Raw genomic sequence first — 27,822 nt, 5'->3', positions numbered from 1 at the left:
AGAGCTGTTGTGGGTTGTTTTTTTTTTTTTTCATTCATGCAGGGAATGAAGAAATATTAAAAATGTAGGAGGATATTGCATTTACCGTGTGATTTATTGGTCACTTACTGCAACATCAAAGGTGAACATCTTTATAGGCAGGAAGCAAAATGTTTTTTTTTTTGCCACTGATGCGCAATAAAGGTGATTTCATACTCTAGTGTCTTTGGTTACACACAAATGGTTCCACTGTCATTGCTGGAATAAATCTCTTTCCCTGCATCTGTGCCGATGCTGTGCTTGAGCATGAGAAATATCATATAAGGATGTAATATCTTCAGCCACTTCAACCTCCAGATACTCTGGATTTCTTGCAATAGATTTATTCAGCTTCTATAAAACAGAGGCCAAATACTTCCACCTTTATTCCTGCAGTGTTACCTTATTTTGCAGTACTCCCACTAAGGTCAGTAAAAGGGACAGTTGTTTTTAGTGCAGAAGCCTCAAGTGTTAGATTTGAAGTACATTTCTTTCCCAACATTCTTTTTGTCTTAGGGCAAAGTCGGAAGGTACTTTACACCCACCTATAGTCTCTTCTGGGTTATAGTATCATCCTGGTTTAAGCCAGGTTGCTGCCTATTCTTTTCCTTACCCTCTCCTGCGCTTTAGCACCTCTCCTGTGTCAACCATGGTGATGGGCACCCTTGGTTTGCAGGTTTACAAACTAGGTCTAGGTAATCCAGGAATGTGTAAGAGGACTTTTTGCTCTTGTTCTTCACTGGTGGCATCTAGTTGTACCACTGTGTAGCCTCACGAGACCTCTGAGTGCACAAAAATTAAGAGCAGCATAATACTCCCCAAAATGTCCATTCCTTCTGGAAATAACATGCTGTATATTAAACAAGTGGATAAATTCACAATATAGGTTGACAAGAAGAATATTAAGCAGCTTTCCTTCTCTCTCTCCTCCTCTTCATGTACAGGCATGCAAGCTCTCTCATCCAGGAGAAGCATTAAAATGAAATCATAGTGAAGCACTTAACAGCTCTTCAATAATGCGTTGTCATTGCCAGTGTCTTATTTCATTATTCATAATACTTACATAGATTGTAGAAGCTGTTAACACAGCAACCCAGTTTTAACGGCCAATTTATTCACTTCAGTGCTATACAGGCTAGCTCCTGAGGTGTGCTGAGAGCCTGTGAATTCTGATACAAAAGGATCTGCAGGTAAGCAAGACACACTACAGACTGGTTGCATGAAGTGCATAGCTTCAAGTGCATGAGTGCCCTAGTGCAAGTTATGTGAGGATCAGGAATACCAGCATTTCTCAGGGAAGAGTTCTCCCTGCGTTGCATGTTTAGCAGCTTCTCAGTTCTGATAGAACATTTATCATTTCAATAGAGCAAAGTATTTGCCTTGGACTTTGCAGGTAAGTCCAGAAAGCAAAGTAGGTAATCTCATGTACAGTTAGCATGAAGCTCATGTATATGTCGCCTTAGGCTGTTCCCACTCTACAAATATGAAGGAAAGAAATTTGTAGGACAATATGTTTGAAGTCAACCACAGCTTGTACCTTGAAATATTCATTTTTTGTGTCTGCTGATAGAGGAAAATAAATCACAGTCCTTCAGATAGAGAGAATGAAATCATTTAACAAAATAACGATGGATTAAATTATAAGTATAGTGAGCCAAAGCCTACTAATGAGCCCATTGGTGGCAGCAATTAATATGACCACTGATTACATGCAAAATAACTAAGGCATTTTAACTGATATTTATTAAAATATTCTAGATCCTGCAAGGCTGTTGCCGAAAAGTCATGTTTTCAGACAATAAGATGTAATAATGATAATAAAAATAAGATGCTCACAGGCAAGAATGTAGTGTCATAATAAAGAGGGATTTTATGTTACAGAGTAAAAAGAATAATTTTGGTGTATTGATAGGTGATTTTCCCAGAGATGATGTCAGGCCATGTCCTAAGACACTGAGAATTTTTTTGAAGTTATATTTCAGTTGAGAGTAAACCTACAAACTTTATAACGGGTAGTTCTCGCAGGTCTTTTTCAGAGCAGTAGCTAAACTGCTTTGGATTCATCTCTTGGGAGATAGGATCACAGAATGGTTTGGTTTGGAAGGGACCTTAAAGCTCATCCAGTTCCAACCCCCTGCCATAGGCAGGGACACCTTCCACTAGAGCAGGTTGCTCCAAGCCCTGTCCAACCTGGCATTGAACACTGCCAGGGATGGGGTATTCACAGCTTCTGTGGGCAACCCATTCCAGTGCCTCAGCACCCTCACAGTAAAAAACTTCTGCCTAATATCTAACCTGAACTTCCCTTGTTTAAGTTTGAATCCATCACCCCTTGTACTGCCACTACAGTCCCTGACGAAGAGTCCCTCCCCAGCATCCCTATAGGCCCCCTTCAGGTACTGGAAGGCTGCTACGAGGTCTCCATGCAGCCTTCTCTTCTCCAGGCTGAACAGCCCCAACTTCCTCAGCCTGTCTTCATACGGGAGGTGCTCCAGTCCCCTGATCATCCTCGTGGCCCTCCTCTGGACTTGTTCCAACAGCTCCATGTCCTTTTTATGTTGAAGACACCAGAACTGCACACAATACTCCAGGTGAGGTCTCACGAGAGCAGAATAGAGGGGCAGGATCACCTCCTTCTACCTGCTGATCAGGTTCCATTTGATGAAGCCCAGGATACAGTTGGTTTTCTGGGCTGCAAGTGCACACTGCTGGGTCATGTTCTGCTTCTCACTGACCAACACCACTATGAGGGACATGGGTCTACCCACGCTGTTAACTGAAAACTATCTGAGTTTTCTAACAAACAAACTTTGTCTTCTTTGAGCAGCATCTTTGAATCTACTCCACTGTTTGCACTTCATGAAATAAATTATCCTTATCCAAAGCAGTTATCCAAGGTAAATTCTATAAAAGAAGTTATAAAGAAAACTAAAAGATAATTAAAAATGACTTAAAGATAAATCAGTAGTGCTTTGTGCTCCAGCTTGCAGCAGCTCAGCAATGAAGATGCAACTGCAGTAACATTTATGAGAACAGGAGAGATGCTCAGCTATGCAGCAGAAGACAAACCTATGGAGACATGGTGCAGGCAGCCCACCTCTGTTGGCTCACTGAAGAAATCCTATCGGAGGAGAGGATGCCATTGTGTAAGTAGAGGACAAACTCCTCCAGCTTCAGATCCGGGATGAAAGACTGTAGATTTAAGACTGCTCTAGTAGTAGATATGGATAAGAACATAAAATAATATCAGAGCTTTTATACAGTGAATTAAGTAATTTTGTTTCCATTTTCCTACAGTGGGATCATCTTTTCCAACAATGACATGGCTTGCAAGTGTGTGCTTTTGAGCTGTTAGAAGCAGATGAGTTACTTTCATTTGGAAATCTTTCTTATTTTTGGAGTAAGCACATTTTGATATACAGGTCTCGGTGACATGAAAGAGATCAGAATGTTCTTATTTTCTTATTTGGCAAAATTTTTGATTTTGGGCTAAAACATTGTTTTAAGAATGCTTCTGATTCCATGCATTGGCTCAGATGGTTGAAAAATATCCCAGGATTTTCTTTTTTAAACCAGGGATGTGTAGATGAGGAAAACAAAGCAGTTCTCATCCTAATTAGGCACTGAGAAACTTTTAAGTCACTGAGCAGCCTAGGAAAAGATGTAATTTTTACTGGCTTGAAATCAGACTGAGTTTTGTTTGCTAGCAATTTCTTTCGGCCGGGAAGGGTATTTTGCATAGAGTCTTGAATGTGTCTAGCACAGTGCTGAGTGTATAGATGTAGTCTTATAGAAAACATCCTCAGTAACACTTCCTGGTAAGAATGATGACAGGTATGCCTCCATCTGAGAACATCCTTCACATCCGATAAAACACTTATCTGTTCTTTGCTTGCAGAGTGCATTCTTCCAAAACAAGGTACAGATCAGAGGCACAGCTCACTAGCTAGGAGGCAATTCATTAATAACAAGGCTTGATGAAAGCTCTGCAGTTTTTCAGCTCGGCAGTTTGCAAAGCTGTGGGATTTCGTGTGATTCGGAAAGAAATATAAAAGGGACTATTGTGTGCACCAAAGACAGCTTCTTCGACAGCTCCTTCAACAGCTTGTTTGCCCCAAAGACTTCCAGCCAATAGACTATAACGAGATCACGATTAAAAAGAAATGCAAATGGAAAGAGGGAACAGGCTGAAGTTTCTGAGGAGTTGGGTAAAACCTCCTTACTCTCACTAGATGGTGCTGCAAAAACTCTGAACTTCTGATTGAAGACTGAAAAACAAGACATTTATTTATGTAACTGATAAAAGACAGGTTTTTTTTTATGCCCCCTACTCCTTCCTGTTACAAATCCTGGGCAACACCTTTTTAAAGCACTGTAAGGAAGAGCCTTGATGATAATATAAAAGGATACGGTGTGTTTGTCCAGTGGGCTCATTTGCATTTGTGATGCCTTATCCTGAACAGTATCACAAAGGATACTGAGAATGCATGTATATTTTAATTTTCTTTTATTTTTAGCTAGATATGGTTTGTTGAGGTCAAAGTGACTTATTTCTGCTTGGCCAAACATACAGACCAAGTAATGGAGACCTGATGCACCCACTTCTGTTTCTATCTCGGCATAACGCATCTATTTTCACACCTGGTAGGCAGAAGTGATGTCAAATTTGTCAGTTTAAAAGCTAGCAAAGGGAAAGCTCAAGGTGAGGTGTCACTAGACTGTCCCTCTCCACAATCAATAAATAATGATCAGGCTTAAAATATCAGTTTTCACAGAGGCAAGCAGTCACTTTTAGCCTCTGCACCATCGTTTCTGGATGTGTTTGGGTCACGGAGATTGGAACTAGGTGGTCTTAAGGTACTTTCCAACCCTAACTATTCTGTGATTCTATGATTCTGTATGCAGTATTTGCTCCTTTTCCTGCAAGAGATCAGTGAGACTGATTAGGGTCTTCTACAAATGTAATTTTCCTTTCTATTTCTACTGATTTTCTTTTCAGCTCAATAGTTTTTCTCTCAGGTTAGAAAGTTGCTCGTGTAGGAAATATTCACACATGCCATAGACCACAACAGTGTTTGCAGTAGTCAGAGACAGAAATGTTTCCCCAGGCCTAATTGCATGGATCTTTCATGTGGATATCTGCATATGAGTTAGTTGTCCCTAGCTTCTGTCTTAACAAAAAAGGATGGGCATTTCTAGGGTTCACCTCAAAGTTGGAATTAGGATAGCTCAGCTGAACTGTGGCAGTGTTTTTTCTGCTGACCATAATCATAGAAAGTAACTAGATAAAATACACCTACAGTTTGTACATCTGCAGTAAAGTGAGATGAATATCACCAATATTTGGAACAGAACGGTTCACAGCTGGAGTGCTAAGTGATACCAACTCGTACAAGCTCTCTGCAATGTACCTGGGGTGTCTCTTACAAGCTGTCTGCTCAGGCTGCTGTGGCTGTTGTGAAGGCTGTTGTAGAGAACAGGCCGTGAGAAAAGTAATGTGAATGCTGGCAAAATAAACTAAGAAAGGTTTGAAAGTTTATAAGAATTCATTGAGCTTGTCATTATGGCTGAACACAGAGCTCCCCAGCTGCCTGTCCTGGGAAACTCTTGCCTTGAGCATCATGCTTTACATTTTCAGGTGTGTATTGTCCTCTTGCTTGTGTATCTTTTGGGCATATGTGTGGTCTTTAGGAGTTGGGACAACGAACTAGATGCTAAGTTACAAACCTTAATCAAGGAAATTATGAAATCACTCATTATTTTAACAAAATATAAGGAAGTAAAAGGAAAATTCTGATTTCTAAAAGGATTTGGATTTTGAGAGATGGAAGGCAGAGAACACATAAATGTTTTGTAGCCATTATATGTATTTTAGTTAAGGTTGCACTAGTTCAAATTTACAATAAATCAGACATTAATGAAAAAGCATCTGGGGTGTTTTTTAATAAGTCTGCTAGGTTGATAATTGAAATGAATGATTTGTGAGATTCCAACACAGCAATGCCTTTCAATTGATACCATTCTTTTAATTTAAGATTATCCACTTTAGGAAACAGCTGGCACAAGAGGCAAAATGCATGCAAGGTAATTTACACCAGCAATCAACTTGCAATTACAAAAGAAATTAAACCATGACTTTAAACTGCCTAACTCCTCCCTCAGGCCGGTTAGTTATTTTGTAAACAGAATCAAGGGGAGCCCGTTCCCATTATGAAGAATTATGGCCACTGTTAGGGTGACAACACAAAAGCTTGGGGGCAGGGGCTATAACTTCTGAGCTGGTCTTTGGTATCTCTTGAAATGTTTTGGTCTGAAGAAAACATGAGTTGCCTGGTGAGTTATCTGCCTGTTGCTGGACTTTTACATTGCTTTCATAGCTGGGGGTTTTGTTGGGACTTTCTGTTAGTCCTGGGTTTATGCGTTCCTTGTGTCCTATTTGGACTTCTGGGTGAGGGACATTCTCATTTAACCTCAGTGCTGGGAACTGATGCCTTGCAATACCCCTCTCTTCTCAGTACATCTGGGGTGCAGATTAAAGAGGTTGAAGCTGTGATTTAATTTTGCCAAAATTCAATTTTGGACTAAGAAAAGGGCTCAGTTATGTCACACGGGCATGAATCTTTCTGGTTTGGAGGCAGCATTCCACGATGTGCTAATTCCACCCTGAAATTGCTTATGGTAGCTAATGGCTAAGGAAGTATTGAATACCTAGTAATATTTTGTGTCCTTCTTCATCAGCCTGAAGGAAATATGAATAGATTCAGTTATAAGATATTAAAGGAAGTTGGTTAAAACATCCTCTCCTCTGTGGGGACTTGAGGATAAGAGAGGTATTTCCAGACAGTGCTCTGAATAATTTAGTTAGATAGTTTGCCCTCAGAGATCAGAACCTATTGAACCATGAAACAGACCCTCTGGCTGTTATTTTTTAGTTGACTTGATGTGAAGACACTCCCAGATCAGGTAGGCTCACATAATTACTTATAATGCAATACTATTATTTAGTCCTAGTAATACTGTGGCTGTGATTCAAGAAATTTCAAGCGTGTAAAACAGGCAGTGCTTTGTATTAGGCTAGTCTATAGGTGGAAGATGTGCACAAGCTTTCAGGCATAAGGTCACTTCATTAGGCCATCAGAAAAATAGTGCTCAATAAATATGACCAGTTACTTTGAAGGAAGAGCTCTGCTTGGAGTTCAGTTTATCAGGATTTTATTTCCTCCTGGAAACACAATTTCACTTTGCAAACAGCCTCATTACTATCCATTTGCAGAGTAACTGCTGAGAGCTTCTTGTTTGCTTCTTTAAATATACAATTTAGGAACACAAGGTCTGATCAAGATGCAAGGCAAGATACAGTAAAGAGGTTTTATACCAAAAGCTTCTCTGCTTTTTCCGGATATGTGGGCAGTCTAATGAAGGTATTGTTTATTCATAACACTGTTACAACCCTATGCTGTTATTTTTCTTAAGAAGCTACTGAAAACTCTCAGCAATCACCCTACAAATTGCTAATAATGAGGTAATTTTAAAACTGAAATTGTATTTCAGTAAGAAAGGAAAACCATAAGTAAAGAATTCTAAGGAAAACATATTTTTGAAATAACTGAAGCTCAAATGTATTGAACATTTTGTGGGGAAAGCAGGAGTTGTTTCAGAGCTGGATTAAAGAAACAATTTTGTGGTGAATTATTTATGCTCAGGCATATTATGCAGCTTAGTTATAGTGTTTGGTATATCTGACATAATGCTGGCGGAAGAGAAGACTTGGACTTCAGCTGGAGATGTAAATGTTTCACATGTTTTATGGTATAAGGTCCTGGTTTTCTCTGTGAATATACGTGTATGAAAAAAGTGGCCTATATTTCTTTAACCTAAAGTGTTTATATTTGGTGTGTGGCTCCTATAGTCAGTGGAGAGAAATTTACACCTCCAAAGGTGGGCCCTGGCTAAACTGAGTTGCCATGAGTAGTTAGTTTCCTCCATTGACAGTTCTCCAGTTATTAGACCACAAAGTACCAAAGAAACTGGCTGGCTTGAGTTTTGGCCACCGATGGAGAAATCTTCAAGCTAATGTTTCCAGTAAAGCCCTCCACATACCTTCCTTTCTAAAGGTTTGAGTCTGGATTTCGTTTTACTGATTTCCATATAATACTGTGGCATCTAGAAATGCACATCTACTAAAATGACAGGTTAAGTCAGTTTTTAATAGAGTATTTCTCATGTATTACCAACTGCTGACTCAGACAATTGAGAGGTGAAAGTGGGCTACTCACAACAGTGAAGTTCAGTAAAAAGATAGTGAGATAAAGGGTATGAACTCCTGGCTTTTAGGAGTATTCAGGCATATCACATACCAGCTGCAAAGGTATCATGTCACATTTCCCATAGTGTTTATTGCTGTGCATTATCCTATGACATGCAAGCTGAATCCCTTTTTAATACTTGGAAGTTGTTCTGCTCTCAGGAAGAAAAGATAAATCTGAGAGCACAGAATAATTTTTGCTAATGTTTTGTTCCACTAAGTCACTTCAGCAACATCAACAGCAATCTCTGCAGCTCAGGGGAAAACGTAAAAACAAAATGTTGATTTATCTGCCTGTTTAATGGTGGAAGCAGAGACACATTGATAGGCTTAGACTGATAAAGTGTTTCAGAGATCTAGAAAGGACATCAACAACACTGCCTCAAACCTCTATCTGACTCATGATATTTTCTTGTCTAAAGAGCCTTTAAAGATGGGCTCTTTATTCTTTCAGTTACTGGACCATTAACTAGCCATTAGCTATTTATTCAAACAGATGTGCAGATGCAATAGAGGAAGTTTATCAAACTTTTTCAGCATATTTTTGTCAGTTCCTAATAGCAGCTTCATACAGTGTCTTGTTTGCCACTGTCTGGTTCAGGTGTGCTCTGGCAAAGCAGGTCAATCTCAGCTACCAAGCTCCATCCATCAGGGTCGTAGGTAAGTGTCATGGAAAAATCCTGCTTCTGGAGAAACTATAGGTAAAGTTTACTTATAGGGGCACATGGTGTATAGTTATTTATGGCAAGGGAAGGGACCATAAGAGCATAACTTTCTCTTGTCACAGGCAACCATGTCACTGTTGATTAGACTAGACCCACCCTGTGCAGTTCTGCATATGATCAAGCATTTTCTGGTCTTCTGTAGCTAATTAAAGACCTATTGTAAAAGATAAAGAACCACAAAGAAAGTGTTCCCACAGGAAGAGAGCAGGTTCTGTAGCAGGACAGGAAGATGCTTGAGGCTCCAGAGCTACACATAAACAGTCAGCTACTAATCACTGCAGAAACTCAACCTTGGCAAGAAGGAGGGATTGCTTTTAGATTATAATAAATAGGAAGAAATGCACATATACAACAAATCCAAAACATAGTGAAAAGACAGAAGAGATAACAAGAAGTTACAAGCACAGTAGCAGCAAGAAAAGGAACAAGGGAAAACTGAGAAAAATCACTCTGTGACTGTCTGTGCCTTGATTACAGATGCTGCAACTCATCAGTACTGCTACTTAAACACCAGGAGGTTCTCCCTCCCCTTTGGCAAAGAAAGATTGCTGCTTTGTGATTGTTGTTCAGTCCTTGCAAATGCAAACTCAACAATCTTACATCGAGTGTTCTCTTTTCTGTAGAATTGGGTTAAGTAAATTCAGATTTTAAAGACTAGTGAATGAGTGCTCTTGTGAGTATGGGTATGTGCAAACGTGTCTGTGCATGCCTGAGTGTGTGTTTTCTGATCCAAACTTCCCATACTACAATGTGATTGATACAGAGTCATCGCATCACAGTGATGTCGAATGTGGTCATTAGGAATCACAGTCCACCCTGAAAGCCCACATGCTCTTAGCTACAGAGTTCTATGGGTTTCCTGTGGCACATACAGTCTGTGTAAGGACTTTGTACAAGGCTGTGCTTTGCTCAGCTTTCTCTGTTTCTATTGAGCATGGTGCAATTCCTTCCTTGGCTAAAACTACCATGTTTTCTTAGCTGAGCCTCGTATTTCATCAGCAGAAGTGGTATATATTTCATATGTACGAAAGAATTCTACATTAGCTTATTCTGTTGTCCATAAAATTGTCTGGAATCTGCGTATAGCAGCAAATAGGAAAATGCACTATAAGAAACCTGTATTGAATTGAGGAGCAACTGCACATACACACTTAGAAAGTGAATGTCTTTCAGTCATCAGAAGTACTCTTGATTTTTTTCTGTAGGAAAAGTGCTAGATATATGTGTGCCATTAGTCTAGAAGAGATGAGATGATTCATATAACAGCAAGTAGAAAGACGGGCTTGTAAGAAGGAAAGCAAAACTGCAGGAGATGAAAAGTGGATACGAGACTGATGGGGCAGGGGCCTGTGTGAGATACATTAACCTCTGCACATCACCACTGCTTTTTGCTCTGTGCTGTTCTTTCTATGCACTAAGGAAACAATAGTGAGTTTTGGCTTGAAGACCCTACAAACAAACTTAATGTTCTTGGTAATTATTTTATGACTTATAGTTGGAGATACTGTCATTCTGGCTTAGTGTTTAATCCCTTGGCAGCTCAATAGTGAGCAGGTGAGTTGAACTTGATTTACTGCTCCATGGCTGGAGCAAGAGGTGATAAATCAAATCAAAGCATTGCTCGTGTCCCTGAGCCATGCTACAGCTAGGATTTTGTGGACATTTTTGTTAGAAGTTCCTCTGCTTCTGCTACTCCTGTACATGAATATGTGTCTTGCTCCCCTGCCTTGAAGAATTTTAGTGTTCTTTGTATTCACTTGTTACATCCTCAGACAAAGTACACTTTCATAGCAGGAAGAAGGAAACAAAAGGAAATGACTCACCGAGATAACAGCAATGAAATAGCTTTTCACATTATATTCTGTATCTGCTAAAAAATAGCCAGAAATTTTGCAGTGATGCCAAAGCAGACATTCTCCAAGGTGTTTTTAGAGATGTTTAGAAACATGACTATCAAATGAAGAAATGAAAGCATCACCCCTTAACACATTTGTCTGCCAGGTCTATCCAGTTTGCCATTAATGGGAATTGTGTAGGTCAGATTGTGAAGGGTACCCATAAGTAAAAGGAATTTCTACTTCATAAAAATGCACAGCTGATCGCTTTGTGAATTCTCTTTTCTCAGGTAGGCATGATCTAATGGCCTGAGTAATTGTTTTAATGAAAATACTCACTAACACTTGCATGAATAAGAAAGGCTAATTTGTGATAGGAAATCCATTCAGCCACTCCTCTGAAAGCTTCACCCTAAGGGCCTCTTTTGACTCATGCAACCATTTGCACAAAGGGAAAGTGAATATTTGGGGAAAATCTGTATTAGTGCACAAATTCATACGAGGGATGTTTTGAGGTTGTGTTGAATTCCTTTCTCTCTTTCAGATAGAGAAATGTGACTGCTACTGAGCAGCTGTTTTCTGCACTGTGAGTCAGAAGTGGGCAAGACAAGCTTGAAGGGACTAGTTCAGGCTTTGCAGAAAGCTGAAATATATTCACATGCTCATCTGGGCTGCTGTTTAACAAGTACAAGAACAGCAGTCAGCTTATGACAGGTTTGCCTGGAAATACGCTACGTGGAAGTGGTGTAAGATTCAGACCAAGATCCATGTCTAGATTGCAGCATTAGGCTGGGTCAAACGTTAGTGTCACATTAATGCAGCTATACCGGTTTGGTACCCATTCGCTTTTAGACAGTTAACTTGAGAATGTCCTTGCACTGTGCTCTACTGGGTGAAGCAAATGTGTCTTCCATGAATATAATGATATTAAGTGTGTTCCAGGAGAAAAAAAAACTTTTCTACACATTATGCTTTCAGTTCTGCCTTTGTAGTATAATTATTAGCTGCCAACAAAAATAGAGGTTTGATAAAAATAACATAACATTTAGTTACCTTTGGGATTAGGCATCTGGATTTCTGACTTTCTGCAGTTTTCTTCATCACCTTTTGAAAAGACCAGTTTTCACTGGGACTCATTGGAGGTTCAGTACTGGGCACACAGGGAGTACTCAGACTGTGTGTCACACTGTCTCTGTGTGTCCCTATGCAATCTCCTCATGTCCTTGTTCTCATCCTCATTAACACTACTGTGGTCATATTCTGATCACAGCCTCCTCCTTTTTCAGCCCCTAAAATAGCACTTCAGCATGTAAATGAGACCAACTGAGGTTAGTTCTGGAAGTACTGAAGTGCTCTTCCACAGCAGGTAATAGAGAAGAATCTGGTCTTCCCATTGGCTTTTCAGAGCCAATTCAGGTGCTAAAATGTAAGGAGTAAAAATCCTGACTGAAACTCTTATATCTTATGATAACATATCCTTCCAGATCACAAGGAGAAAGAAGCAGACCTGAAATCTCTTCACTTATGTGTGGATGTCTCTCACAGATAAATCTGCATGAAGGATAAAATTACAACCCCATGGTATGTCCTGAGCTATCCCCCTGTTGCAAATGCAAGTGGGATTGGAAAAGAGAGCACGAATGGTTGGGTATGAAAGGGCTGTATGACTCTTCTTGCTCCCCCGAACATTTTGACTGTGCAGACCTCGGTGTTTGGGACTCATGACATTTGCCAGAAAAACAAAGGGTGAAATGATATCTATTATAAAACAAGCAGCAGGCAAATAAGAAGTCTAGGAATTAGAGAAATTAAGTTACCAAGACTTCTCTCTCCCATATATGTGAATTGAAAGAAATGGTCAGATTTTCAGTTTCTCTGTAAATTCAGGGTGTCTGATCTCATCCTCATTTATACACCTGCACAGGTACTACCCAATCTAGAGATTTATAAGATGCCTAAAGGCTACATCATTGGTATGAGAAAAGCAGCTGACTATAAGATATCTACAAGCCACTGGCTATATAATTTAATGTTCAGTTTTTCACAGCTCAGCTGAAGTGGTGGGTTGTATAAATATTCAAGCAGAGAAAACTGTGATGGAAGCACTATTTGCTATTTTTGGGATGTCAAAGCACCTTCACCTAAATCTGCCACTATAACAAGTTTGGGGCCGTTGCTAGCCTGTGGTTTCTGCAGACTTTCCAGGAATGGCACCCAGCTGGGTAAAGGCCAAAGGCAACAGACATCCAGAGTCTTCCTGAGGACTCTGAAGAAAAGTTGTTGCTGCTCTGGGCCCTGATAATGCTGCATTTCCCATCTGTCTGTCTGTGGGAGCTCAGTGCCCAGGTCAGGCAGCAATGGCGGTGGTGGCAGCAGTCAGAAGGACCTTGCTTCCCAGTTAGATAGGAATCAGAGGTCCAGCACACCTTGACCTCTGCTCCTGGAGCTCAGCTCAAGAGGCAAGAACACAATTCAACCTCTGCTTCTGCTCACTTAACCTAATTATTGTTAATTAGTACCAAATGAAAGCATGGAAAGGCAGCATTTTATGATGGTCTCTGCCCAGATAACAGACACCATTAACAGGTAGGTCACTGACCTGCCATGAATTGAAGTTCTAATGAGAATTTTATTTGGAAGATATGCCCTAGAGATAACAGCTGTGTCCTGCTGCCAGCCCAAGTATCCAGTTTATATGGTGCAGTATGTGACACAGAACACGTCCTGAGTGCAGATCAGATTGTTTGCCATCGTGACACCTCAAACCTAAACTAGAGGATGAAAAGGTTCCATAGTATTTTAATTTCAAGCAGTTTACATCTATAAAGCCCAGAGCCACTTGGTCTGATAGTGCAGCTGATCCTGTTTTCATAGAATCATAGAATCACAGAATAGTTAGGGTTGGAAAGGACCTCAAGATCATCTAGTTCCAACCCCCCTGCCACGGTTCAGCAGGAGGTTAGATTAGAGACCTCCTGAGGGCCCTTCCAACCTGATATATTCTTTATGATTCCATGTATTATGAATTTGTATTTTACACAATTAAATATATGTATGAAACTACACATGTGTATAAACAAAGTACATGAATATATGAATATATACACATATTAAAAGTTTCAGGAAAGGCTAAGCAGAGATTTCTGCCCAGGAAACTCTTGGAATGGTAATTTTGCCCAAACGAAAGGAACTGCAAATCCCCATCAGGAGCTAGGTCTGCAAAGAGGCAGCTGAGTGCAGGAGAAAGTAGAAGGGGACATCAGGAAAGCCAGAATGTCAAAATCTCTCTATAGCTCTGTGTGGGTATATACCAATGTAAATCTAATATAGAGAGAAATAGGGGATGATACCATGCAAGTTCAACTGTTCCTCTGCTCTGAAACAGAAACTCTCAAGTGTTCTTTCAGAGACTATCCCTTAGCTGTTTTCATGGTTTTAAATGCTACGACACATTTGTGGTCCCAGGAAAAAGGCCATAATTTTTTCCTATAAATCTCAGACATCTTTTTCATGCATATTTTTAATTAATATCTTGGGGGATTTACTCTACGTTTTCCTTGGGTTTATTACCCACAAATCCATCATGAGCTATGTTTGTAAAACTTTTATGATTAGCAAGGTATTGGATCCCTTCTGCCCATGAAAGTTTTACCTTCACCTGAAAGCAGTGTTCGGGTTCATTTTACGACAAAGCATCACAGGGAGGGCCAGGAGGACCTTGCAGCTGACTGAGTGCTGGAGGCAAGGGGGACCTGACCTGGTGAATAGGAGCTCTTTGGGTGAGATGACGGAGTAGCAATGCTGTCTGCTGCAGAGCCTGAGATGTGAGAGCCTTAGCCTACACATCTATTGACAGGTACTCTCTGCTGTAAATCTCTACCTGGCCTTTGGAGTTTCTGCATCTGTAATTTGCCTGTGGTAGCAGATGCATCATTGTTGGTCTCTGCTCCACACCAGCTTGGCAGGACACTGAGCTTTGAAGTGGACTTTTGACAGGAAACATTTCTGTCTAGGTCCCAGAGCAGGGATTACACAATGTTGCTGTGCTCAACAGCAAACTGACATCTGCTTGTTTCAGAACATGACTTTTAAGCTCTTTCCTACTTGGGTGGAACTGTTATGATGGAAATGGTCTATGAGAGCGTATGTCGTCACCACGGAATTCACCAATGTTCAAGAACGAAGGAGAATGCAAGTTTGTGTCTCCACTTCATATTATTTGAGTATGAAATATTCAATTTCAATGACGGGGGCAGAGTGGTGAGAAGGAAAATCACACAGAAACTTAGGACCAGGCAGGAATAAAAGTTTTGTAACATCAAGTACAGTGGATGGAAGGGAACAAATCAGACCTGACTTATAACCCTTTTCTCATTTTGAATAGTCATTCTGGTTAGCCACAGGAGAGCGTTTTGTCCAGTATAAGCTAGGTTGGATGAGATAGGCTTTGTTGTAGAAGAACTGGATTTCTGAACATAATACCAGGATGGACACAACAGTGACTCTTGTAGTTGTGGAGGAAGAAAGAGGAAGGAAAACACACTGAGTATTATAAACAGATGCGTTGCCTAGAATTTTAATGATCTGTTTTCCAGGGTTACTACTTTGGCCAAATTCCTCCTACCATTTGCTGTGGAAATTCAGAAAGCTGCAGAAGACAGTGGACATGCATACACCCCTAAATCCAGCCTCCCCCTGCCCACACAATGTCTGGGTGCTGGTGAGAAGTTGAGTTTACCCTGTGCTTTCTCGCATGGAGCCCTCCACTTTTGCTCAGCACTTCTTTGTTGTTCTGGCAATACAAACTAACAGCCTCTTGAACTAACATCCCTTTATCGGCAGAGGAGCATCACGATTCAGAACATCAAGTGCTGCACTTGTGCCCTCAGGAGGGAACACAGATGATGGGAAGATCAAGAAGATGAACAACACTATACCTCTTTGAAGGGCCAAACAAGCTCTGAGGTGAAGTGTGTTTATCTAGGGGCTGGCATTGCTTTCTCAGATCCTGCTGCTTGAAGCAGCAATCAGGCATAGGCAGCTCTTTTTCCCCTTACTGAAAAGACTGAGGATATCACGACATTTGTCATATATGCAGTACTAACTTGCAAGCAAATAATGTGCATGGTGTATCTCACAGACAATAAGGAATGAAATCTCACCCTGCCTTTGTGCTATACTGCAGTTCTATGGAGTTATTTCAATTTAATGAGAAGAAGGAGAAATAAGTAGGACTCTAGAGATACTAATGAAGTACCTGTCACAGCATGTCAGCAGCATTGGCAGAATGAGAGTGCTCAAATCCTGGCCAGTCCTCTACTGCAACCCTGCTGTTAGCTGGTCCCTGAGTATTTCCCTACAGATCCCATTACTGCTGTGCCCAAGTCTCAGTTCAGGCTTTCAGCTTAAGTGGCAAGTGAGAATCTTGGTTGCTCTATGTTCCATCTGTAGTCAACAGCAAGAGATGTAGGGGCAAATTATATCTCATGCAGGCTTTGCAATTGCTGATCCCCTCCATTAACTGTAATCAGAGACTAACCAAAACTAATTCAAGTGTGTAAGGCAAAGGTCTAAAATTGCAGAGCCCCACACCAATCATATAAATGTACCCTATCATTTACTGATGTATTTGAAATGCACAATCACCTGTTCCTGGAAACTGGGGCAATACATTCAGGGCCATTTGTTGGATTTCTTTCATGGCAAGCTGCAGCTTTATGCACTCAAGTTTATCTATTTGTACTTCTGCCTTTCAGCAGAGAAGGTGTTGCTTAAATAGCTGTTAGTGTGTGTGCAAATATGGTTATCACTGTTATTCTGTTTCTTGCCTGCTTCCTTTTTGTGGGCCTAGATCATTACCTAGACTAATGGAGAGAGAAAATTCACCACCTGACTTGGTTGCAGTATACCTGATGGGCTGGCAGCTTTCATGCCATCCTCTTTCTGCACTGAGTATATGTGCTTGGATTTGGAGCTGGAAATATGAGAGCATCATTGATAAAATGTACCATGCATCAGGGTCTTGATAGTGTATTAACATCATACCCAGAGACTTTCTTCAACCAGAAAGGAGCAAAAGTGTATTCTTGGCCCCATGGAAGTCAATGCAAGACTTACATGCATTAAAATTGCACACCTTTCTGAAAGGAAGAAGGTATGGGAGATTTGCTGATTCTCTCACTATGTAGAAATCACTCATCTGCATAAAAAATAACTCACATTAAAACATGGATTCACATTATAATGGGAGAACTGATAACAAAAGAAAAAAGAATTATATAAAATACAGAACAAGACCATTGGAAAAGAGCGTGACAGGTTTTTTAATGTTTTACATTGGAAATGAATATGATTTGGAACTAAAGCTCTTCAGAGTTTCAAAGATTTCTAGGTTAATTTTAAAACATATTAATTTGGTTCATTTTCAAAATTGCAAACTGACAGGCTTTCATTTATTTATTTTTCAGCTTGAACAGCTTCAACTTCCAATTCATAAAAAGTATGGAAGATATTTCAGTCTAAGTGAAAATGGATTTTTCTGTCTGTATCTAAATGAATATTTCCCTGGAGTTTTGGTCAAAGAAAGTTGTGGTTATTTTGACTTTATGTCTAAATGCTGAGTGGGAAAATACTTAAGTGCTTAAAAAATCCCTGCACAATAGAAAAACAATTGGGAATCATGTACTGCAACCAAAATTGCTTAGTGACTCTAGTAAGAGCGTATGCACTTAAGCCTATTAAAATACCTGGAGTATCAGAAAAAGTTTCAAAATAGTTAAAATTTAAGTTATTGAAGTGCCTCTTTGTTTGGGTGGGTTGTTATTGTTCTGAAGTGTCTCCCTGGCTGGTGCAGGTTGTTTCATACCACTGCCACCCCTTGCAACCAGCACGCCAGAACCCAGCTTCTGTGAAGTCGGATTTCAATAATCTGAAGACATTCAAGTATCTCTGAGAATAAGTGTAGGCAAATGAGAAAACAGTTTCTATGTATTAAGTGCTATGTAGACAGACCTTATTTTCCATAGGTCTAAAGACTAAAAGGTTGATTCATTCTGTCTTGTGCTGCTTGTGAAGTTACTAAATACATCAAACACCATTACAGCATGACAGATAATACGTATACATTGCTTTTGCATCTTCATGTGTCATGCTATGTGACTGTCCTTACTGACGCAGCAGTCTTTAGAAGACCAAACAGCATGATGCACACAAGTACAATGTTGCTCAGCCCAGGCATGTGGCTTCACCTGTTTTGCATGCAACACTGAGATGAGGGTTCTGAAGGATTGCAACTTCCACCTGCACTTGTGTTATTTTTCTTTGTGACTGAATCTATATTATCAGAGCATGTCCAAAATTCTGGGTCCTCCTGAATCCTCCCTCTGAGTGATAAGATGCATAAAGTGACCACTCCACCTGCCCCTTTCCATGGTAAAGAAGTCCAGACACATGGGCTGCAGATGTACTCTAAACAGTCAGTCAGCTAGCAGGATACTGGGAGACCCTGGGTCCTAATGAGCTCTGCAACATGTGCTGGGAGATACACCTATAAGTATCCAAGAAAATGGAGTATTTGGCTGCACCAGGTGTACTCTGCTGAGAGTGAGACAAGCACCAGGGATGTGGTTGGCAGTATCTAGGGGTGGTCTGAATCAAAGAGCTGAGAAGACCTCTAAAGGATGGAAAAGTTCAGGCTCAAATCTGACAGTTCCATATAGTTTCCAGTGTTATTGACGTGTACCATTATTGAGGGTCTCTTGGGACTGTGCTGTATCATACATATATTTATCTTTCAATTCCTCCTGGAGCTAGTTCTCATACAAAGCACAGCACGCTGTTTCCTTACTATCAACTCAGTCAGCTGAGAATATCAGTTTAAGAATACATAGAAATGCAACTTCAACCTAGATGCTTCAGAAGAATGTTCGACAAGGAGAAAAATACATGATGTTCTACACTTTACTTGTTTCGTCTATAAATATATTTAGACTCATTACAATGTAATATTAATAACAAACCTAAGCTCAGCCATATGTGATAACAAAACCACAGAGGTGTCCTGTGCTGCACAGCCAGTCCCCATGAAGTTTGCTCCTATCATTGCCAGACAGTCCACTATCTCTCCACAAGTCTCTTTCACATGTTTAATCTAGCTTTTCATACTTTGTCAGCAAGCCTAAAGTTTTGTGCCACAGGTAATGGCACTGCCTCAGAATTTGAGTATTTTATGCTGATCTGGTTCTGTGATAGGAATTATTGCTTTACTATTGCAAGAACATTGGCCATTGACCATGGTCCAGCTATTATATAAATTCACATAACAGCAAAGAAGAAAAGGCCAAGTCTTGGCACAGGCACAGCAGGTGGTTGCTTAGTGGAACAGGTGGTGAAATGACCATTGGCCTCCAGACATGCCCAGCTGAAGCCAAACTGACTGTGAATGAAATGGAAGTTGGTGTGTGGAAATTTAGGGAATGGAGGGTAACATTTCCAAGACCAGCTGTTGCCACCTCCAGCTTTTCCTACTGCTGGAAACAGCAGGAGAACCTAGCTGTTTTCTTAGTTTTCACCAAGCAACCTGTCCTTCTTCTTTGTCCTTTATTATATCAGGAATGGCCTTGCCTGGGTACCACCCCGGTCTGAAATCTGATAGTATGTGCTGCTGGGAATTCAGTTGGCTTTTACTGTAACTGATGAATTACGGTAACATTCTGTATGTACCAAAACAAAAGTTATTACCTGTAAAGTTTACTTTCAGGAGATAATCTTTGTACAGCTTCCTGCCATCCAGATGCTTCATGGCATCACAGAGCTTCGTGGTGTTTGGGCACAGAGTCCTCTGCATTTTATGCAAGGCGTGGGCCATTGCATACACAGCATTCACAACAAACATGATCTTGGATTCTTGCTCGTAGTTGGAACTGTTGATGGTGAAGTGTTTGTCGCAAGCCTTTTTATGCGGTTTACGGTTCTGGAGATTACACTGGAATTTTTGCTCCCAGAAGTCCTTGAACCAGGGGTTGCGCCTGTTGTTATAAGGGCTGAGGCTTTGGAAATATGTGTCAAACTCTTTAACTGGATGGGAAGCAAGTTCCAAGGTTATTGCCCCAGCAGCTATGTGCTCATTGCCCTTGACAATACTCTCTTGCGCTCCCCATCCATCACTGGCAATCCAGGTAAAGGAGACATTGAAGCGGTTGGCAGCTGCAATGAGCTCCCGAGAGTCATCTCCTCGCATGAAGAGCACCACCACTCTGGCATTGGGTTTCTGGAGCAGCTCCCTGATCACGCCATCATAGGACTTCCTGATGTTGGACCGGCCCACTTTCTCAGAGGTGGCAATACAGATGTTGCGGAGTCGAGCTTCCTGCTCGAAGGCTTCGATCCCTGTCTCCCCGTAGTCTCCTTCTGAAGCAACTGTTGACACATAGGTCCAGTTGAAGTACCGTAAGATTTCAGCCATGGCTTTGGCTTGATAGAAGTCCGGGGGCACTGTCCGTGCGAAGTAGTCATAGCGGGATTTGTCACTCAGCTTGGCGCTGGTGGAGGCGTAGCTTATCTGGGGGATCTGGAAGAGTCTGAGCAAGTTTGCCACCTAGAGAGAAGGGGGAGAACACAGGTTTTTAAAGGGTGGTATCCATAGAACTGAGCAGAAAAATCAAGGGAAAAGCATAAACTGTCTTTTAACAGGAGGTGTTCTCACAGTCACAGGTTGAGGGTATTGGTAGAGGATGCTGGTAACAGACTCCAGTGAGAGCAGTGCACTGTGCATAAGCAGAATAGCTGTTCTGCTGCTCAGTCAACTCCCAGGGTCCTACTGGGACTGTAACAGACCTTTATTTATGTCAAACTGTTTAAACTAACAGAGAATTTGATACAAATAGACTCTATACTTCAATCTGAGTCTGTGCTCCTTACTAAGATCTGGGGATGTGCACGACTGCTGTTCATAATGTGATTCAACTTCTCCAAGACTCATTGTATTTGATAACCAAATGCATTAATTAGACATAAATTCCTCTTTATGCACATATCACAATTATACATGTACAGAGCTTTCTCGGGACTTTCTACCCCCACTTGTCAAAGCTCTGAGTCCCTACCTCTCTTAAATTTACTCTTCCAAACTCAGTTTTTCTGAGCAGTTCTGAGTGCAGTGCCCCTGAGATGGCACATTTGTTGCATGGTGATACTCCTCAAGTGCTGCATAATATCATGTTGACCTAAAGCTTTTCATAAATAATGAAAACGTTTAATAATCTCTATTTGCCCTTCTTATGTGATTTATGTGTTCCATAGTCCTGTTGTTGATTTGTTTTTAAATTTTCATCTGGTGCTATGTCCAATGCTTAAATATTCCCAAATTGACTCTGTTACTCTCATAGATGTGTAGTTCCTTATTATAGCTGGAAAGAAATGAAGAAAGTTTATGGCATTTTTTTCCTATGATTGCTTCTTATATGACAAAGGGAAGACTTTGGAGTTCCGCTGTTGGTAAGTGGAAGCTGTGTCCAGTAAATTAAATTTAAAGCTGTTCTTGGAGTACAGGCTGACAAAACCATTCGAAAAGCAATAGAGTACTTGAGATTCCGCTTCTTCCAAGCTCAGGATCGGAGCGTCCCAATGAGTAGGAAGTCAAGTAAGGGATCTAGGAGACCGGCGTGGTTAAACAAGGAGCTGCTGGGCAAACTCAAGTGGAAAAGGAGAATCTATGGATTATGGAAGGAGGGGCTGGCCGCTTGGGAGGAATATAGGACAGTTGTTAGAGGATGTAGGGAGGCAATTAGGACAGCTAAGGCCTCCTTGGAACTCAATCTTGCTAGTCGGGTTAAAGACAATAGAAAGGGCTTCTTCAAATACATAGCAAATAAAACTAAAACAAGAGGCAATATAGGCCCACTGCTGAACGAAGTGGGTACCCTGGAGACAGAGGATATAAAGAAGGCAGAGGTGCTGAATGCCTTCTTTGCCTCTGTCTTTACTCCTGCAGACTCTCCCCGAGGGCCCCGGATTTCTATAGCCCCAGAAGGAGTCAGGACAAAGGAGGAGTTTGCTTTGGTAGATGAGGATTGGGTTAGGGATCAGCTATGCAATCTGGACATCTGTAAATCGATGGGTCCGGATGGAATGCACCCACGGGTGCTGAGGGAGCTGGCGGAGGTCATTGCTAGGCCACTCTCCATCATCTTTGGTAAGTCGTGGGAAACGGGCGAGGTGCCTGAGGATTGGCGGATGGCAAAGGTCACACCAATCTATAAGAAGGGCAAGAAGGAGGACCCGGGTAATTATAGACCGGTCAGCCTTACCTCCATCCCTGGAAAGGTGATGGAACAACTTATTCTTGACTCCATCACTAGGCGTATCAAGGATGAGGGGGTCATTAAGAACAGCCAACATGGTTTTATGAGGGGGAAGTCATGTATGACCAACCTTATAGCCTTCTATGAGGAAGTGACTAGGTGGAGGGATGATGGTAGAGCGGTAGATGTAGTTTTTCTTGATTTCAGTAAGGCATTTGATACTGTCTCCCACAGCATCCTCACAGATAAGCTAAGGAAGTGTGGGCTTCACGATCAAGTAGTGAGGTGGATCGAGAACTGGTTGAGAGGAAGAAGGCAGAGAGTTGTGGTCAATGGCGCAGATTCTAGCTGGAGGTCTGTGACTAGTGGAGTTCCTCAGGGGTCGGTGCTGGGACCGGTGCTGTTTAATATTTTCATCAATGACCTGGATGAGGGAACTGAGTGCACCCTCAGCAAGTTTGCTGATGACACAAAACTGGGAGGAGTGGCTAACACACCAGAGGACTGTGCTGCCATTCAGCGAGACCTGGACAGGCTGGAGAGTTGGGCGGGGAGAAACTTGATGAAATTTAACAAGGGCAAGTGTAGAGTCTTGCATCTGGGGAAGAACAACCCCATGTACCAGTACAGGTTGGGGGGTGACCTGCTGGAAAGTAGTGAAGGGGAAAGGGACCTGGGGGTCCTGGTGGATAGGAGGATGACCATGAGCCAGCAATGTGCTCTTGTGGCCAAGAAGGCAAATGGCATCTTAGGGTGCATTAGAAAGGGAGTGGTTAGTAGGTCAAGAGAGGTTCTCCTCCCCCTCTACTCAGCCTTGGTGAGGCTGCATCTGGAATATTGCGTCCAGTTCTGGGCCCCTCTGTTCAAGAAGGACAGGGAATTGCTTGAAGGAGTCCAGCGCAGAGCCACAAAGATGATTAAGGGAGTGGAACATCTCCCTTATGAGGAGAGGCCGAGGGAGCTGGGTCTCTTTAGCTTGCAAAAGAGGAGACTGAGGGGTGACCTCATCAATGTTTACAAATATGTAAAGGGTGGGTGTCAGGATGATGGAGCTAGGCTTTTTTCAGTGATGTCCAGTGATAGGACAAGGGGCAATGGGTGTAAACTGGAACATAGGAAGTTCCACGTTAACATCAGGAAGAACTTCTTTACTGTAAGAGTGACAGAGCACTGGAACAGGTTGCCCAGGGGGGTTGTGGAGTCTCCTACACTGGAGATATTCAAGGCCCGCCTGGACAAGTTCCTGTGTGATGTACTGTAGGTTACCCTGCTCTTGCAGGGGGGTTGGACTAGATGATCTTTTTAGGTCCCTTCCAACCCTTGGGATTCTGTGATTCTGTGATTCCTAAGGCAAACTTGTTAAATATTGCCTAGTCAATTAATTTTTCACATTTTCCACAATGTTGCTCTGACCACTCTCTATGTTTGTGACAATTCAAAGGCAAAGAGCTATTTTGGAAAATATCCTGTGGAACAAGGCAAATTTTGGTCTCACACATCAATAGCAAAATAGTAATAAAAAAAGCCAAAGGAATGTTATTGCTTTTTGGCAACCCATATTGCTTCAGATTGTATCAATCTGGATGCTATCTATCTTCTCTGTAATGCAGACACTGGACTAGTGGCTCAATCTCCACCTCTGCCAGATTCTGCTGCCAAACCGTACATGCACAGTGCCTTTCACAACCCCTGGGCCAGTTGGAGCTGTGGATCTGGGGAGTCCCTTGTCCTCCTGTCCTTCTGGAAGAGCAGGTGGGATACTTTGGCATCTCAGCTCGATCTGGGGAGCAGAAGCATGCATTCATAAAATAAACCACTCAGACTGGTTTATTTTAGTTTAAACTCAAATAAAACCTCTTCTACACTGTTTGGAAGGAGTTTCCTGATGGAGCTTTGGCTAATGCTCTGCTGTTTTGCCTATGGATATATGCACATAGCTGGGAAGTGCTCTGGATAAGCAAGTTACTGTTCCTCAGGAAACAGCTGAGATGTCCTTAACCACCCTGCTCAGTGCTAACGTGTTAAACTGCGTTATGCGGGATTTAATTTCCATTGTGGTGGTTTAAATGAACAGCTTTAGAGCCATGGGGTGGGCTGAGAGGCTTGTTTTGTCACCAAGGTGCAATGGATGCTTTCAGCATTGTTAAGCCGCTTTGCAACTTCTGATTACATGCCCACATATCCACATGGTATGGTTCACATGGCCTCAATCGAAAAGAGCACTTAGATTTGGCAGTGAGAATGTCCTCTGTATAGCTATTCCAGAACATTTCCTGCAGCACCGTGTGGGTTGGAATTGCTATTCTTGTCTCAGTTTATTCTATCAGGAATTATTTTATTTGAGCTAAACCATAATCAAGATACACACACATATTCTGTGCTTTCTTCCCCCAAACTGGCTAAAAAAGAAGTCAATTTTCTAGCTATAACAGTGCTATTCAGCAAGTAGTCAAGCCATCAGTTCACAAAAAGATATTCCTAACAAATATAGCAGCTTTCCTATTGTTTTTATTATTTTCTTATTTTTATTGCTTATTTTTATTGTTTTCTATTTTTTTTATTATTTTTTTAGTCTAAGCAACAACAGTATCCATATGCAGGGAAACAGAACTACGCTCCCATTTTACAATGGGGCCCTGAGCCTTGGAGATCACTATCTTCTAGGGTCCCTGCAGGCTGCCTGCAATTCTGCTTCCTGCTCTATGGGGAGAAGAAAGCTTTCTTATGGCACTGCTCTTTGCTGTGGTGTTCTGCGCTGCAAAACTGTTCGGATGGCAGGTTTTTCATAGACCAGAACCTAAATAATATGGGAAAGTTTCATTAATCGTAGAGGATAGTGACCCAAAGATCTCTGAGAACTGTGACTGATCATGATGCTAGGTGAAGTTGTATTGTTATTATTTCTGGAAATTCTGAAGTTGAGGATTTTCTGGAATAATGTAACACCTTGATTCTAGGCACTGGCCCATTTCAGAACAGTTCCTTTTTCCAGGTGCCCAGAGAAGCTGTGGCTGCCCCATCCCTGGCAGTGCTCAAGGCCAGCTTGGACACAGGGGCTTGGAGCAGCCTGCTCTAGTGGAAGGTGTCCCTGCCTGTGGCAGGGGGCTGGAACTGGATGAGCTTTAAGGTCCCTTCCAACCCAAACCAGTCTGGGATGCTACCATTTTAAAATTTTTATGCTGATCTGAACATTTGACTCTGAAAATCAGACCCTAATTAAACAATCAACAAGACAAGAGCGCAGGTAACAGATTCTGGAGAGGAGCTGATATCTAAGGCTATGTCTATTCTGCAGTTTCTCAGTATAGAGGAGGACACTGAAACATGAATCAGAGTTGTGTGCACCAAGACTGAACCACCAGAGTCATACCTATACCATATCTCTCTGCTGCCTTAGGATGTGTACTACAGCTTCAAAATTACAGTGCAGATCCAGCTTTTGCTAAGTGAAATAATCTATTTTGGCAACGCTCCAGGCAGCAATTTAATCAAGCCACGGCACATGCAATTAGAGCCTGAAATCCACATGCTGGCACTTAAGTAGCAGTAGTAGCCTGGTTTTTTTTTGCTGTCAAAACGAGTTGGTTTTGCAGATACTCAGCACCTTTGCAAATAAGGCTGGAAGTTCTGTATCTGTAACCAAAAACAACTGCTTTGCACAGCTTGCTGTGAACAAAGCATGCTGATATAGTCAGCTTCCAGCATGATGGGAAACCTTTATTTGCCTTCATGCTGCTGGGTTTATTAGTGAAGCCACTGTCCTGTGCTGAAGTGTCCACTTCCCAAGCAGACCTGGCTCTCACTCAGTTTCTTGGACAGCGGGTGATACATAATGAGCTACTATGAGCACGGCAGAAAACCCAGTGTGAGCCATGTCCCTCCATAGGGATAGACTGCAAACCCTCAAATGGAGTGGCCAGGGCAAAGCCAGAGGAGGCTGATGTCCGTCTCAGAGTGCTAGAGCCATGTCTGTCACTTCTACTTCCCTGTGTGTCAAGGGTAGTACAAACACTTGTGGGAAATTGCCAATCTAATTTATAACACTGGAAATGGATTCATAATAGCTACCTGCAAGAAGCCACTTACAGCTATCAAAGACATGAACCTGGTTTCTGAGTATATTTCTGGCCAATCAAGAGTCTTGCCCATAAATGGGGTCAGGCATGTAACACCCACATGTCTCAGAAACTTCAGTCTGTCTTTTGATTCGTTGAATCTCATCAAGCATTTTGCCTGTCCTCCGTAGGACCATTTTTACTGGCAGTAGGATTTATTCCGATGGTTTTGGTTAAAATTTCCCTTCTTCCCATCCCAGAGGCTGTTACATGGGTTGTTTGAATGTGTACAGGACAGGGGAGCATGGGGAACACTTTGGAAAGAAGGAAAATCTCAGAAGTGTTAGAACAGATAGGGTTTCCTCACTACAATACACAAATGTTTATCACACATCTGTTGGACAGAGGGGGCCTTTTGTCAGATGGCAGTGCTCTCTGCACTGCTATAATTTCACCATGTGAGAATCTCATGGCACTTAACACGGTTTAATGAATCTGATTTCACAGAGCTCCTCTGAGACAGGCAAGAGGTCCTGCTGCTATTTTGAACAGACAGTAAATTAGGCTGCTGAACAGAGCGGGATTGAGGTACAGGGGATTTGTCTCTATCAAGAAACTGGAGAAATCCTTGTCCCTCTGAACCGCAATCTGTCCTAATGGAGATTCAGTAACTGCCTGAGAAAGTTTTCTGAGTATATGTTGCTTGTGCTGATTCCCACAGCAAGATCATGGCAAAGCCATATCCCAAGAATTTCCTAGTATCTAGATCATTGCTACAGCACAGCAGCTGAGCTCTTGCTATGAAGAAATATGCGTTGCTGCTGGTGTACATTGCATGTAGTTCCTAAATGATAATTTGCAGTGTGGGCATTTTGTTATTATTTGGGCAGCTGCAGATCAAACTGCAGTTAAAAAATAAAAAAAAAAAAAAAGTCTTATTTGAATTTTTCCTTTTTTCTTAAATCTAAAAACATTTTGCCAAAATTCTGGCAGAAAATGTCATTTTAGAAAAGAAAGACAGAGACATTGGCTCTGAATGGGCTGGAGTGTGGGTACATGATAAGTGGTGGGCATAAATCTAATGTAAAGAGTAAACGAAGTGCCTTTCTAGTTGACTCTCTGTGCGGGCCTGCTCCCAGCACCTGGCTTGTACATTTGATGTCAAGTTAGAACTTCCCTTCTTTCAGTGTATAACAATTTTCTTCCATCCTGTTGTCATGTCAGTAAAGGACACTTGCTTTGTGTTGTTGAAAACAAACCTGTATATACTGAAAAGCTGATATTAAGTTCGCACCAATCCTTTCCTTCTCCAGGCTGAGTGCATCTGGTTCCCTCAGTCTTTTCTTGTAGGATTTGTGCTCCAGACTCTCCTACACATGACTATAGAATCACAGATTCACAGACTGGTTTGGGTTGGAAGGGACCTTAAAGGTAGCTCAGTTCCAACCCCCCCTGCCATAGGCAGGAGCACCTTCCACTAGACCATTTGGCTTCAGTTGGACTGCAAGCTCTGACCCCAGGAATGCATTGACAATGCTGGTATCCCAGTCCTTTTAATTATGAAAGGTCAGTTGCAAAGAACTA

General features: G+C 41.7%; 1 protein-coding gene across 2 annotated transcripts in view; it reads right to left on the bottom strand.

Annotated features, from left to right (window-relative positions):
• The window catches only part of GRM3 (glutamate metabotropic receptor 3), a 47,317-nt gene that overhangs the window by 12,950 nt on the left and 6,545 nt on the right, over positions 1 to 27,822 (bottom strand). For both annotated transcript variants that reach the window (XM_065667408.1, XM_065667399.1), the window contains exon 2: positions 19,623 to 20,478. In XM_065667408.1, the coding sequence (XP_065523480.1) occupies positions 19,623 to 20,478 (856 nt within the window). The remainder of the gene's footprint in view (positions 1 to 19,622; positions 20,479 to 27,822) is intronic.

This window comes from Lathamus discolor, chromosome 1 (assembly GCF_037157495.1).
Source record: "Lathamus discolor isolate bLatDis1 chromosome 1, bLatDis1.hap1, whole genome shotgun sequence".
NCBI classification, from domain to species: domain Eukaryota; kingdom Metazoa; phylum Chordata; class Aves; order Psittaciformes; family Psittacidae; genus Lathamus; species Lathamus discolor.
This window is presented reverse-complemented; position numbering and strand designations above follow the sequence as displayed.